The 15,552-nt window shown below is 45.3% G+C and overlaps 1 protein-coding gene and 2 long non-coding RNA genes across 3 annotated transcripts in view; 1 reads left to right on the plus strand and 2 right to left on the minus strand.

Annotated features, from left to right (window-relative positions):
- The first annotated feature begins 1,714 nt into the window (after nt 1–1,714).
- On the plus strand, nt 1,715–5,501 carry LOC118944551. The gene is made up of 2 exons (XR_005039906.1): nt 1,715–2,848; nt 3,042–5,501. It is a non-coding gene; the product is annotated as an uncharacterized LOC118944551 (long non-coding RNA).
- Nucleotides 5,408–15,552, minus strand: part of LOC110527031 (probable E3 ubiquitin-protein ligase HERC1) — a 241,573-nt gene continuing 231,428 nt past the window's right edge. Inside the window, exons 83-84 of the mRNA XM_036964527.1 lie at nt 10,140–10,319; nt 5,408–6,629 (exon numbers count right to left, since the gene is read on the minus strand). Coding sequence (XP_036820422.1) covers nt 6,444–6,629; nt 10,140–10,319 — 366 coding nt within the window. The 3' untranslated portion in view covers nt 5,408–6,443. The remainder of the gene's footprint in view (nt 6,630–10,139; nt 10,320–15,552) is intronic.
- On the minus strand, nt 12,837–14,667 carry LOC118944554. Its single transcript, XR_005039910.1, has 3 exons — nt 14,600–14,667; nt 13,026–13,083; nt 12,837–12,865 (listed from the first exon to the last, which is right to left on the minus strand). It is a non-coding gene; the product is annotated as an uncharacterized LOC118944554 (long non-coding RNA).

Here is a 15,552-nt window from a genome sequence, read left to right on the forward strand (position 1 = left end):
GGAGAGGAGACATATTATAGACCTGCAGTTAGACACAGAGACATGGAGGAGACATATTATAGACCTGCAGTAAAACACTGAGACATGGAGGAGAGGAGACATATTATAGACCTGCAGTTAGACACAGAGACATGGAGGAGACATATTATAGACCTGCAGTAAGACACTGAGACATGGAGGAGAGGAGACATATTATAGACCTGCAGTAAGACACATAGACATGGAGGAGAGGAGACATATTATAGACCTGCAGTAAGACACAGAGACATGGAGGAGACATATTATAGACCTGCAGTAAGACACTGAGACATGGAGGAGAGGAGACATATTATAGACCTGCAGTAAGACACAGAGACATGGAGGAGAGGAGACATATTCTAGACCTGCAGTAAGACACTGAGACATGGAGGAGAGGAGACATATTATAGACCTGCAGTAAGACACAGAGACATGGAGGAGACATATTATAGACCTGCAGTAAGACACAGAGACATGGAGGAGACATATTATAGATCTGCAGTAAGACACAGAGACATGGAGGAGAGGATACATATTATAGACCTGCAGTAAGACACTGAGACATGGAGGAGACATATTATAGACCTGCAGTAAGACACTGAGAAATGGAGGAGAGGAGACATATTATAGACCTGCAGCTAGACACAGAGACATGGAGGAGACATATTATAGACCTGCAGTAAGACACTGAGACATGGAGGAGAGGAGACATATTATAGACCTGCAGTTAGACACAGAGACATGGAGGAGACATATTATAGACCTGCAGTAAGACAGTGAGACATGGAGGAGAGGAGACATATTATAGACCTGCAGTAAGACACAGAGACATGGAGGAGAGGAGACATATTATAGACCTGCAGTAAGACACAGAGACATGGAGGAGACATATTATAGACCTGCAGTAAGACACTGAGACATGGAGGAGAGGAGACATATTATAGACCTGCAGTAAGACACAGAGACATGGAGGAGAGGAGACATATTCTAGACCTGCAGTAAGACACTGAGACATGGAGGAGAGGAGACATATTATAGACCTGCAGTAAGACACAGAGACATGGAGGAGACATATTATAGACCTGCAGTAAGACACAGAGACATGGAGGAGACATATTATAGATCTGCAGTAAGACACAGAGACATGGAGGAGAGGATACATATTATAGACCTGCAGTAAGACACTGAGACATGGAGGAGACATATTATAGACCTGCAGTAAGACACTGAGAAATGGAGGAGAGGAGACATATTATAGACCTGCAGCTAGACACAGAGACATGGAGGAGACATATTATAGACCTGCAGTAAGACACTGAGACATGGAGGAGAGGAGACATATTATAGACCTGCAGTTAGACACAGAGACATGGAGGAGACATATTATAGACCTGCAGTAAGACACTGAGACATGGAGGAGAGGAGACATATTATAGACCTGCAGTAAGACACAGAGACATGGAGGAGAAGAGACATATTATAGACCTGCAGTAAGACACAGAGACATGGAGGAGACATATTATAGACCTGCAGTAAGACACTGAGACATGGAGGAGAGGAGACATATTATAGACCTGCAGTAAGACACAGAGACATGGAGGAGAGGAGACATATTATAGACCTGCAGTAAGACACTGAGACATGGAGGAGAGGAGACATATTATAGACCTGCAGTAAGACACAGAGACATGGAGGAGACATATTATGGACCTGCAGTAAGACACAGAGACATGGAGGAGACATATTATAGATCTGCAGTAAGACACAGAGACATGGAGGAGAGGAGACATAAACAAAACTAACCTTGGTTTTGTTTGTTATCTTGAGGACAGACAGAGAGAGAGAGGTGTAAAACAGAAAGGGTCTTGGGTAAAGGAGAGAAACACGTCTCCATCACTTTCATTTGGTGCAGTTGAGTTGGACTTATCTGGACTGAGGGAGTTGAGTTGGACTTATCTGGACTGAGGGAGTTGAGTTGGACTTATCTGGACTGAGGGAGTTGAGTTGGACTTATCTGACTGAGGGAGTTGAGTTGGACTTATCTGGACTGAGGGAGTTGAGTTGGACTTATCTGGACTGAGGTAGTTGAGTTGTACTTATCTGGACTGAGGTAGTTGAGTTGTACTTATCTGGACTGAGGTAGTTGAGTTGGACTTATCTGGACTGAGGTAGTTGAGTTGGACTTATCTGGACTGAGGGAGTTGAGTTGGACTTATCTGGACTGAGGGAGTTGAGTTGGACTTATCTGGACTGAGGTAGTTGAGTTGTACTTATCTGGACTGAGGTAGTTGAGTTGGACTTATCTGGACTGAGGGAGTTGAGTTGGACTTATCTGGACTGAGGGAGTTGAGTTGGACTTATCTGGACTGAGGGAGTTGAGTTGGACTTATCTGGACTGAGGGAGTTGAGTTGGACTTATCTGGACTGAGGAAGTTGAGTTGGACTTATCTGGACTGAGGGAGTTGAGTTGGACTTATCTGGACTGAGGGAGTTGAGTTGGACTTATCTGGACTGAGGGAGTTGAGTTGGACTTATCTGGACTGAGGAAGTTGAGTTGGACTTATCTGGACTGAGGGAGTTGAGTTGGACTTATCTGGACTGAGGGAGTTGATTTGGACTTATCTGGACTGAGGTAGTTGAGTTGTACTTATCTGGACTGAGGTAGTTGAGTTGGACTTATCTGGACTGAGGTAGTTGAGTTGGACTTATCTGGACTGAGGAAGTTGGACTTATCTGGACTGAGGAAGTTGAGTTGGACTTATCTGGACTGAGGAAGTTGAGTTGGACTTATCTGGACTGAGGAAGTTGAGTTGGACTTATCTGGACTGAGGTAGTTGAGTTGGACTTATCTGGACTGAGGTAGTTGAGTTGGACTTATCTGGACTGAGGAAGTTGGACTTATCTGGACTAGGGAAGTTGAGTTGGACTTATCTGGCCTGAGGAAGTTGAGTTGGACTTATCTGGCCTGAGGAAGTTGAGTTGGACTTATCTGGACTGAGGAAGTTGGACTTATCTGGACTGAGGAAGTTGGACTTATCTGGCCTGAGGAAGTTGGGACTTATCTGGCCTGAGGAAGTTGGGACTTATCTGGCCTGAGGAAGTTGGACTTATCTGGCCTGAGGAAGTTGGGACTTATCTGGCCTGAGGAAGTTGGGACTTATCTGGCCTGAGGAAGTTGGACTTATCTGGCCTGAGGAAGTTGGACTTATCTGGCCTGAGGAAGTTGGACTTATCTGGCCTGAAGAAGTTGAGTTGGACTTATCTGGACTGAGGAAGTTGAGTTGGACTTATCTGGACTGAGAAAGTTGAGTTGGACTTATCTGGCCTGAGGAAGTTGGACTTATCTGGCCTGAGGACGTTGAACTTATCTGGCCTGAGGAAGTTGAGGGTGATCAGATGGATAAATGGTTGGACTGGATAGCCTGGTTTCCCATCTGGGAACAAGAAGGGTCTTAAAAGCAGGAATAATAACAGGAACAATAACAGGAATACTGGGATATGGGCTCTCGTTATTCCGACAGCTGACAGAATGTGATTAGATCCCAAATGGCCCCCTGATATCCATCCTGGTAGAGGAGTATCCCATTGAAAGGTAACTAACCACTCACTCAGCTCTGACAGTTGGACTCTTCCTTCATTCAGTCCACTTGTTTTTGTTAGTTGACACAATAGCGCGACCTCATGTTGACACCATGTCCACGTTGGACCATAGATAGGATCAACAACAACAACAACAACAACAACGAGACAACCTGACGTCAGCCATTCCACCTATCAGCTTGGCCCTGACACGACTCCCTGCTCCTCCTGTGTGACATGCCAAGGGTCACTGTGGAGACCTTGAACTACACCAAGAGAAGATTTATCTGGTCACCGGCAGACAGACAGACAGACAGTGCCTGTCAAGCATTTCACTTGGGCTGTAATGTGGTGAACTGAGAGAGATGGAGAGAGAGACAGACTATGAAGACAGAGAGAGACAGAGAGACTATGAAGACAGAGAGAGAGACAGACAGACAGAGTGACAGAGAGACTATGAAGACAGAGAGAGAGACAGACTATGAAGACAGAGAGAGAGAGACAGACTATGAAGACAGAGAGAGACAGAGAGACTATGCAGACAGAGAGAGAGTGACAGACTATGAAGACAGAGACAGACAGAGAGAGAGAGACAGTCTTCCATAGAGAGCCTTAGCTACAGAGTGAGGGACAATATAACAGCCCCAGTCCGTCCTACCAGCCATTTCCTGTTCTATCCAGTTAACCATTATCTCTGACAATCCTTCTACACACCAGATAATGGCTGGGTCCCCAATGGTGCCATTTGGGATGCAATCAATGTGGGAATCATATCTGACACCAGATACCATGTGATGTAAACAATATCTGACACCAGATACCATGTGATGTAAACAACAATATCTGACACCAGATACTAAATACTATTTGATGTAAACAACAATATCTGACACCAGATACTAGATACCATGTGATGTAAAAAACAATATCTGACACCAGATACTAGATAACATGTGATGTAAACAACAATATCTGACACCAGATACCATGTGATGTAAACAACAATATCTGACACCAGATACCATGTGATGTAAACAACAATATCTGATTTCACACCAGATACTAGATACCATGTAAACAACAATATCTGACACCAGATACTAGATATCATGTGATGTAAACAACATTATCTGACACCAGATACTAGATACCATGTGATGCAAACAACAATATCTGACACCAGATACTAGATACCATGTGATGTAAACAACAATATCCGACACCAGATACTAGATACTATGTGATGTAAACAACAATATCTGACACCAGATACTAGATACTATGTGATGTAAACAACAATATCTGACACCAGATACTAGATACTATGTGATGTAAACAACAATATCTGACACCAGATACCATGTGACGTAAACAACGATTTCTGACACCAGATACCATGTGACGTAAACAACAACATCTGACACCAGATACCACGTGACGTAAACAACAACATCTGATTCTAAACTGGCTCATGTGTAAACGACATACACATTGTTGAACAATGTCTTCTGACTCAAACGATGGGAAGGAGTGTTTTGTTTGTTTGTTTGTTTGTTGTGTAAATATATTTTTGGGGGGACAATGTTCCAAGGTTGATTTACTTTAACCTCCCTAAAAGGTGGCCTTTTGTGACGTTTTTTTTAATACTATAATAAAAAAATAAATGTGATGATATTTGTTTTCTGCGAAACAAAGTGTTTCTCCATTAACGTTTTGTATTATAATGATATAATATTCTGATTTCACGTTGGTTTCATCTCTAAACCGACCACTTCCAAGACCCCGCTATTGATCACAGAATAAACTCAAGTCTGTTCTGAAGCATTTTATTGAGGTTCTTCTTTGTTCCGGCTTTAGGAAACCCAGCATTGGCAATTTAAAAAAAATGAAAACAAAAATAAATATGGATATTTAATGTAAAACATTTTTCCTAATGAAACATTATACACAATTGTACAACATCATTTTTTAAAAATGTTCTTCTTCACTTGGGGTGAATGAACACTCTTATACACATTTTACCAACGGCTGAATAAACATACCTCCATGCTAAAAAGAAAACCCTGAAAGAAATGAAGCGATTAAAAAAAAAAACCAAAATAATAATAATAATAATAATAATAATACTCAATGAACTGCTTCTTGGTTTTTAAAATTTGCTTTAAAAAAAAACAAAAAAACATTACTAAATAAAACCCCATTCGGTGAAAAATAAAAACATTGAATCAAATCCATCCATTATGTCTTATGTGTTGAGAAACATGGAATATAATGGCGTGTTTAAAAGTGACCCGGGCCTTTTCCCGTACAGGTTAATGAACACTCTGTTGTTGCTGCTCTGGGACTTCCTACTGTAACGTTGATAACGGGCAACGAAGAAGATGGCGTCCTTCTGGGTTTCTGCTGTGTGCCGCTCTGTGAGAAGACAGTCTATATTCCATCCAGGCCCGGTCTTTCCTGGGTCTACGTTGTGTGTGTGTGTGTGTGTGTGTGTGTGTGGTGAGGGTCTGTGAGAGGAGAGGACAGTCTATATTCCATCCAGGCCCGGTCTTTCCTGGGTCTACGTTGTGTGTGTGTGTGTGTGTGTGTGGTGAGGGTCTGTGAGAGGAGAGGACAGTCTATATTCCATCCAGGCCCGGTCTTTCCTGGGTCTCGTTGTGTGTGTGTGTGTGTGGTGAGGGTGCATCTGGTCTGGGCAGACTGTGGTTGGTCAGTAGTCGGTGTCCGAGCCCTCAGCGTTGTCTACGTTGCGTGTGTGTGTGTGTGTGTGTGTGTGTGTGTGTGTGTGTGTGTGTGTGTGTGTGTGTGTGGTAACGGTGCATCTGGTCTGGGCAGACTGTGGTTGGTCAGTAGTCCGTGTCCGAGCCCTCGGCGTTGTCTACGTTGCGTGACAACATGTAGTTGTCCATGTCGATGGAGCGACAGTTGTTGATGGCGTAGCGGAGTCTCTCTGCCATCACCGTCTGGCTGGAGTAAGGAGGCAGACGTAGCTGGAAGAAACAGGTCTGGGAGGTCGGCAGGCTGTCATAGGGCTGTATGGGGGGGGGGGGGGGGGGGGAGAGGTAGAGAGGCAGAGAGAGAGGGGGGGGCAGAGAGAGACAGGGGGGGGGACAGAGAGAGAGAGGGGGGGACAGAGAGAGACGGGGGGCAGAGAGAGACAGGGGGGAGGGGGGGAGGAGAGGGGGGTGGGGGGGCAGAGAGAGACGGGGGGGAGAGGGGGGCAGAGAGAGAGGGGGCAGATAGAGACGGGGGGGGACAGAGAGAGACGGGGGGCAGAGAGAGACAGGGGGGAGGGGGGGAGGAGAGGGGGGTGGGGGGGCAGAGAGAGAGACAGGGGGGAGGGGGGGCAGAGAGAGAGAGAGAGGGGGGAGACAGAGAGGTGGGGGAAGAGGTAGAGAGAGAGGTGGGGGAAGAGGTAGAGAGAGAGGTGGGGAAAGAGGTAGAGAGAGAGGTGGGGAAAGAAGTAGAGAGAGAGGTGGGGAAAGAGGTAGAGAGAGAGGTGGGGAAAGAGGTAGAGAGAGAGGTGGGGAAAGAGGTAGAGAGAGAGGTGGGGGAAGAGGTAGAGAAGGAGGTGGGGGAAGAGGTAGAGAGAGAGGTGGGGAAAGAGGTAGAGAGAGAGGTGGGGGAACAGAGAGAGAGAGGTGGGGAAAGAGGTAGAGAGAGAGGTGGGGAAAGAGGTAGAGAGAGAGGTGGGGGAACAGAGAGAGAGAGGTGGGGAAAGAGGTAGAGAGAGAGGTGGGGAAAGAGGTAGAGAGAGAGGTGGGGGAACAGAGAGAGAGAGGTGGGGAAAGAGGTAGAGAGAGAGGTGGGGAAAGAGGTAGAGAGAGAGGTGGGGGGGGGGAGAGAGACGGGGGGGAAGAGGGGGGCAGAGAGAGAGGGGGGGGGCAGAGAGAGACGGGGGGGGACAGAGAGAGACGGGGGGCAGAGAGAGACAGGGGGGAGGGGGGAGGAGAGGGGGGTGGGGGGGCAGAGAGAGACGGGGGGGAGAGGGGGGCAGAGAGAGAGGGGGCAGATAGAGACGGGGGGGGGGACAGAGAGAGACGGGGGGCAGAGAGAGACGGGGGGAGGGGGGGAGGAGAGGGGGGTGGGGGGGCAGAGAGAGAGACAGGGGGGAGGGGGGGCAGAGAGAGAGAGAGAGGGGGGAGACAGAGAGGTGGGGGAAGAGGTAGAGAGAGAGGTGGGGAAAGAGGTAGAGAGAGAGGTGGGGAAAGAAGTAGAGAGAGAGGTGGGGAAAGAGGTAGAGAGAGAGGTGGGGAAAGAGGTAGAGAGAGAGGTGGGGAAAGAGGTAGAGAGAGAGGTGGGGGAAGAGGTAGAGAGAGAGGTGGGGGAAGAGGTAGAGAGAGAGGTGGGGAAAGAGGTAGAGAGAGAGGTGGGGAAAGAGGTAGAGAGAGAGGTGGGGGAACAGAGAGAGAGAGGTGGGGAAAGAGGTAGAGAGAGAGGTGGGGGAACAGAGACAGAGAGGTGGGGAAAGAGGTAGAGAGAGAGGTGGGGGAAGAGGTAGAGAGAGAGGTGGGGGAACAGAGAGAGAGAGGTGGGGAAAGAGGTAGAGAGAGAGGTGGGGAAAGAGGTAGAGAGAGAGGTGGGGGAACAGAGAGAGAGAGGTGGGGAAAGAGGTAGAGAGAGAGGTGGGGAAAGAGGTAGAGAGAGAGGTGGGGGGGAGAGAGACGGGGGGGAAGAGGGGGCAGAGAGAGAGGGGGGGGGCAGAGAGAGACGGGGGGGGGGACAGAGAGAGACGGGTGGCAGAGAGAGACAGGGGGGAGGGGGGGAGGAGAGGGGGGTGGGGGGCAGAGAGAGAGAGAGGGGGGGCAGAGAGAGACAGGGGGGGAGGGGGGCAGAGAGAGCGAGAGAGGGGGGAGACAGAGAGGTGGGGGAAGAGGTAGAGAGAGAGGTGGGGGAAGAGGTAGAGAGAGAGGTGGGGGAAGAGGTAGAGAGAGAGGTGGGGAAAGAGGTAGAGAGAGAGGTGGGGAAAGAGGTAGAGAGAGAGGTGGGGAAAGAGGTAGAGAGAGAGGTGGGGGAACAGAGAGAGAGAGAGGTGTTCATTACATCATTAACATTATCTTGTAATGTATGCATCTTCTCCATTTAAATGTGTGTAGTTCTGTCTTTGAGCTGTTCTTCTATTGGCAGAGAAATGCATTGGCCTTTAGCCTGGGGGAACACACACTGGCATTTAGACTGGGGGAACACACACTGGCATTTAGCCTGGGGGAACACACACTGGCATTTAGACTGGGGGAACACACACTGGCATTTAGCCTGGGGGAACACACACTGGCATTTAGACTGGGGGAACACACACTGGCATTTATACTGGGGGAACACACACTGGCATTTAGACTGGGGGAACACACACTGGCATTTAGCCTGGGGGAACACACACTGGCATTTAGACTGGGGAAACACACACTGGCATTTAGACTGGGGGAACACACACTGGCATTTATACTGGGGGAACACACACTGGCATTTAGACTGGGGGAACACACACTGGCATTTAGACTGGGGGAACACACACTGGCATTTAGACTGGGGGAACACACACTGGCATTTAGACTGGGGGAACACACACTGGCATTTAGACTGGGGGAACACACACTGGCATTTAGACTGGGGGAACACACACTGGCATTTAGACTGGGGGAACACACACTGGCATTTAGCCTGGGGGAACACACACTGGCATTTAGACTGGGGGAACACACACTGGCATTTATACTGGGGGAACACACACTGGCATTTAGCCTGGGGGAACACACACTGGCATTTAGACTGGGGGAACACACACTGGCATTTAGACTGGGGGAACACACACTGGCATTTATACTGGGGGAACACACACTGGCATTTATACTGGGGGAACACACACTGGCATTTAGACTGGGGGAACACACACTGGCATTTAGCCTGGGGGAACACACACTGGCATTTAGACTGGGGGAACACACACTGGCATTTAGACTGGGGGAACACACACTGGCATTTAGACTGGGGGAACACACACTGGCATTTAGACTGGGGAAACACACACTGGCATTTAGACTGGGGGAACACACACTGGCATTTAGACAGGGGGAACACACACTGGCATTTAGACTGGGGGAACACACACTGGCATTTAGACTGGGGAAACACACACTGGCATTTAGACTGGGGAAACACACACTGGCATTTAGACTGGGGGAACACAAACACTGTCTGTATAGAATAATACAGACAGACAGACACAGGATGAGAAAAACACTGTCTGTGTAGAATAATACAGACAGACAGACAAAGGATGAGACAAACACTGTCTGTGTAGAATAATACAGACAGACAGACAAAGGATGAGACAAACACTGTCTGTGTAGAATAATACAGACAGACACAGGATGAGACAAACACTGTCTGTATAGAATAATAAGATCAGCCCTAAGCATGTCTAGTCTGGCCAACAGCTGATGTCGACCCCTGATCAGGGTTTGTGTGTGTGTGTGTGTGTTGGTATGTGTGTGTGTGTGTGTGTGTGTGTGTGTGTGTGTTGGCAGCGGCGGTTGTCTTACCCTGTCCACCTTCATGATCTGGAACCTCTGGGAGATGTCAGCTGTGTTGGCGGGCAGCCTGGACCGTCCCGAGACGAAGCGCATGAACAGAACCCTCTCCTCGTTGGAGAAGTCCTCTAGGGTTTGCCAGAACCACTGGACCTGAGTGTGATGCTCTTCTACCTCACGGTACCTCACAACCTGGAAATAACACAGACATTACCTCACGGTACCTCACTACCTGGAAATAATACAGCCATTACCTCATGGTACCACACCACCTGTAATTAATACAGCCATTAATACAGCCATTACCTCATGGTACCTCACTACCTGTAATTAATACAGCCATTACCTCATGGTACCTCACTATCTGTAATTAATACAGCCATTACCTCATGGTACCACACTACCTGTAATTAATACAGCCATTACCTCATGGTACCACACTACCTGTAATTAATACAGCCATTACCTCATGGTACCACACTACCTGTAATTAATACAGCCATTAATACATGGTACCACACTACCTGTAATTAATACAGCCATTACCTCATGGTACCACACTACCTGTAATTAATACAGCCATTACCTCATGGTACCTCACTACCTGTAATTAATACAGCCATTACCTCATGGTACCACACTACCTGTAATTAATACAGCCATTAATACATGGTACCACACTACCTGTAATTATTACAGCCATTACCTCATGGTACCACACTACCTGTAATTAATACAGCCATTACCTCATGGTACCACACTACCTGTAATTAATACAGCCATTACCTCACAGTACCACACTACCTGTAATTAATACAGCCATTACCTCATGGTACCACACTACCTGTAATTATTACAGCCATTAATACAGCCATTACCTCATGGTACCTCACTACCTGTAATTAATACAGCCATTACCTCATGGTACCACACTACCTGTAATTAATACAGCCATTAATACATGGTACCACACTACCTGTAATTAATACAGCCATTAATACAGCCATTAATACATGGTACCACACTACCTGTAATTAATACAGCCATTAATACATGGTACCACACTACCTGTAATTAATACAGCCATTAATACATGGTACCACACTACCTGTAATTAATACAGCCATTAATACATGGTACCACACTACCTGTAATTAATACAGCCATTAATACATGGTACCACACTACCTGTAATTAATACAGCCATTAATACATGGTACCACACTACCTGTAATTAATACAGCCATTAATACATGGTACCACACTACCTGTAATTAATACAGCCATTACCTCATGGTACCACACTACCTGTAATTAATACAGCCATTACCTCATGGTACCACACTACCTGTAATTAATACAGCTATTACCTCATGGTACCACACTACCTGTAATTAATACAGCCATTACCTCATGGTACCACACTACCTGTAATTAATACAGCCATTACCTCATGGTACCACACTACCTGTAATTAATACAGCCATTACCTCATGGTACCACACTACCTGTAATTAATACAGCTATTACCTCATGGTACCACACTACCTGTAATTAATACAGCCATTACCTCATGGTACCTCACTACCTGTAATTAATACAGCCATTACCTCATGGTACCACACTACCTGTAATTAATACAGCCATTACCTCATGGTACCACACTACCTGTAATTAATACAGTCATTACCTCATGGTACCACACTACCTGTAATTAATACAGCCATTACCTCACAGTACCACACTACCTGTAATTAATACAGCCATTACCTCATGGTACCACACTACCTGTAATTAATACAGCCATTACCTCATGGTACCACACTACCTGTAATTAATACAGCCATTACCTCATGGTACCACACTACCTGTAATTAATACAGCTATTACCTCATGGTACCACACTACCTGTAATTAATACAGCCATTACCTCATGGTACCACACTACCTGTAATTAATACAGCCATTACCTCATGGTACCTCACTACCTGTAATTAATACAGCCATTAATACATGGTACCACACTACCTGTAATTAATACAGCCATTACCTCATGGTACCACACTACCTGTAATTAATACAGCCATTACCTCATGGTACCACACTACCTGTAATTAATACAGCTATTACCTCATGGTACCACACTACCTGTAATTAATACAGCCACTAATACAGCCATTACCTCATGGTACCTCACTACCTGCAATTAACACAGCCATTAATACAGCCATTACCTCATGGTACCACACTACCTGTAATTAATACAGCCATTACCTCATGGTACCACACTACCTGTAATTAATACAGCCATTACCTCATGGTACCACACTACCTGTAATTAATACAGCCATTAATACAGCCATTACCTCATGGTACCTCACTATCTGTAATTAATACAGCCATTACCTCACAGTACCACACTACCTGTAATTAATACAGCCATTACCTCATGGTACCTCACTACCTGTAATTAATACAGCCATTAATACATGGTACCACACTACCTGTAATTAATACAGCCATTACCTCATGGTACCACACTACCTGTAATTAATACAGCCATTACCTCATGGTACCTCACTATCTGTAATTAATACAGCCATTACCTCATGGTACCTCACTACCTGTAATTAATACAGCCATTACCTCATGGTACCTCACTATCTGTAATTAATACAGCCATTACCTCACAGTACCACACTACCTGTAATTAATACAGCCATTAATACAGCCATTACCTCATGGTACCACACTACCTGTAATTAATACAGCCATTAATACATGGTACCTCACTACCTGTAATTAATACAGCCATTACCTCATGGTACCTCACTATCTGTAATTAATACAGCCATTACCTCACAGTACCACACTACCTGTAATTAATACAGCCATTACCTCATGGTACCTCACTACCTGTAATTATTACAGCCATTACCTCATGGTACCACACTACCTGTAATTAATACAGCCATTACCTCATGGTACCTCACTACCTGTAATTAATACAGCCATTACCTCATGGTACCTCACTACCTGTAATTAATACAGCCATTAATACATGGTACCACACTACCTGTAATTAATACAGCCATTACCTCATGGTACCACACTACCTGTAATTAATACAGCCATTAATACAGCCATTACCTCATGGTACCTCACTACCTGTAATTAATACAGCCATTACCTCATGGTACCTCACTACCTGTAATTAATACAGCCATTACCTCACAGTACCACACTACCTGTAATTAATACAGCCATTACCTCATGGTACCTCACTACCTGTAATTAATACAGCCATTACCTCATGGTACCACACTACCTGTAATTAATACAGCCATTACCTCATGGTACCACACTACCTGTAATTAATACAGCCATTAATACAGCCATTACCTCATGGTACCACACTACCTGTAATTAATACAGCCATTACCTCATGGTACCACACTACCTGTAATTAATACAGCCATTACCTCATGGTACCACACTACCTGTAATTAATACAGCCATTACCTCATGGTACCACACTACCTGTAATTAATACAGCCATTAATACAGCCATTACCTCATGGTACCACACTACCTGTAATTAATACAGCCATTACCTCATGGTACCACACTACCTGTAATTAATACAGTCATTACCTCATGGTACCACACTACCTGTAATTAATACAGTCATTACCTCATGGTACCACACTACCTGTAATTAATACAGCCATTACCTCATGGTACCACACTACCTGTAATTAATACAGTCATTACCTCATGGTACCACACTACCTGTAATTAATACAGCCATTACCTCATGGTACCACACTACCTGTAATTATTACAGCCATTACCTCATGGTACCACACTACCTGTAATTAATACAGCCATTACCTCACGGTACCACACTACCTGTAATTAATACAGCCATTACCTCATGGTACCACACTACCTGTAATTAATACAGCCATTACCTCATGGTACCACACTACCTGTAATTAATACAGCCATTAATACATGGTACCACACTACCTGTAATTAATACAGCCATTAATACATGGTACCACACTACCTGTAATTAATACAGCTATTACCTCATGGTACCACACTACCTGTAATTAATACAGCCATTACCTCACAGTACCACACTACCTGTAATTAATACAGCCATTACCTCATGGTACCACACTACCTGTAATTAATACAGCTATTACCTCATGGTACCACACTACCTGTAATTAATACAGCCATTACCTCATGGTACCACACTACCTGTAATTAATACAGCCATTACCTCATGGTACCTCACTACCTGTAATTAATACAGCCATTACCTCATGGTACCACACTACCTGTAATTAATACAGCCATTACCTCATGGTACCTCACTACCTGTAATTAATACAGCCATTACCTCATGGTACCACACTACCTGTAATTAATACAGCCATTACCTCATGGTACCTCACTACCTGTAATTAATACAGCCATTAATACAGCCATTACCTCATGGTACCACACTACCTGTAATTAATACAGCCATTACCTCATGGTACCACACTACCTGTAATTAATACAGCCATTACCTCATGGTACCACACTACCTGTAATTAATACAGCCACTAATACAGCCATTACCTCATGGTACCACACTACCTGTAATTAATACAGCCATTACCTCATGGTACCACACTACCTGTAATTAATACAGTCATTACCTCATGGTACCTCACTACCTGTAATTAATACAGCCATTACCTCATGGTACCACACTACCTGTAATTAATACAGCCACTATTACAGACATCAATACAACAATCAGTCAGTCAATCAGTCAGTCAATCAGTCAGTCAATCAATCAGTCAATCAATCAGCCAGTCAGCCAATCATCACTTAGTCAATCAGTCAGTCAGTCAGTCAATCAGTCAGTCAGTCAATCAGTCAGGCAGTCAATCAGCCAGTCAATCAGTCAGTCAGTCAGCCAATCATCACTTAGTCAGTCAGGCAGGCAGTCAGTCAGTCAGCCAATCATCACTTAGTCAGTCAGTCAGGCAGTCAGTCAGTCAGCCAATCATCACTTAGTCAATCAGTCAGTCAGCCAATCATCACTTAGTCAATCAGGCAGTCAGTCAGTCAGACAATCATCACTTAGTCAGTCAGTCAGTCAGTCAGCCAGTCAGTCAGTCAGACAATCATCACTTAGTCAGTCAGTCAGCCAGTCAGTCAGTCAGTCAGCCAGTCAGTCAGTCAGACAATCATCACTTAGTCAGTCAGTCAGTCAGTCAGTCAGTCAGACAATCATCACTTAGTCAGTCAGTCAGGCAGTCAGTCTGTCAGCCAATCATCACTTAGTCAGTCAGTCAGTCAGTCAGTCTGTCAGCCAATCATCACTTAGTCAGTCAGTCAGTCAGTCAGTCAGCCAGTC

Source organism: Oncorhynchus mykiss, chromosome 26, assembly GCF_013265735.2.
Source record: "Oncorhynchus mykiss isolate Arlee chromosome 26, USDA_OmykA_1.1, whole genome shotgun sequence".
Lineage (NCBI taxonomy): Eukaryota > Metazoa > Chordata > Actinopteri > Salmoniformes > Salmonidae > Oncorhynchus > Oncorhynchus mykiss.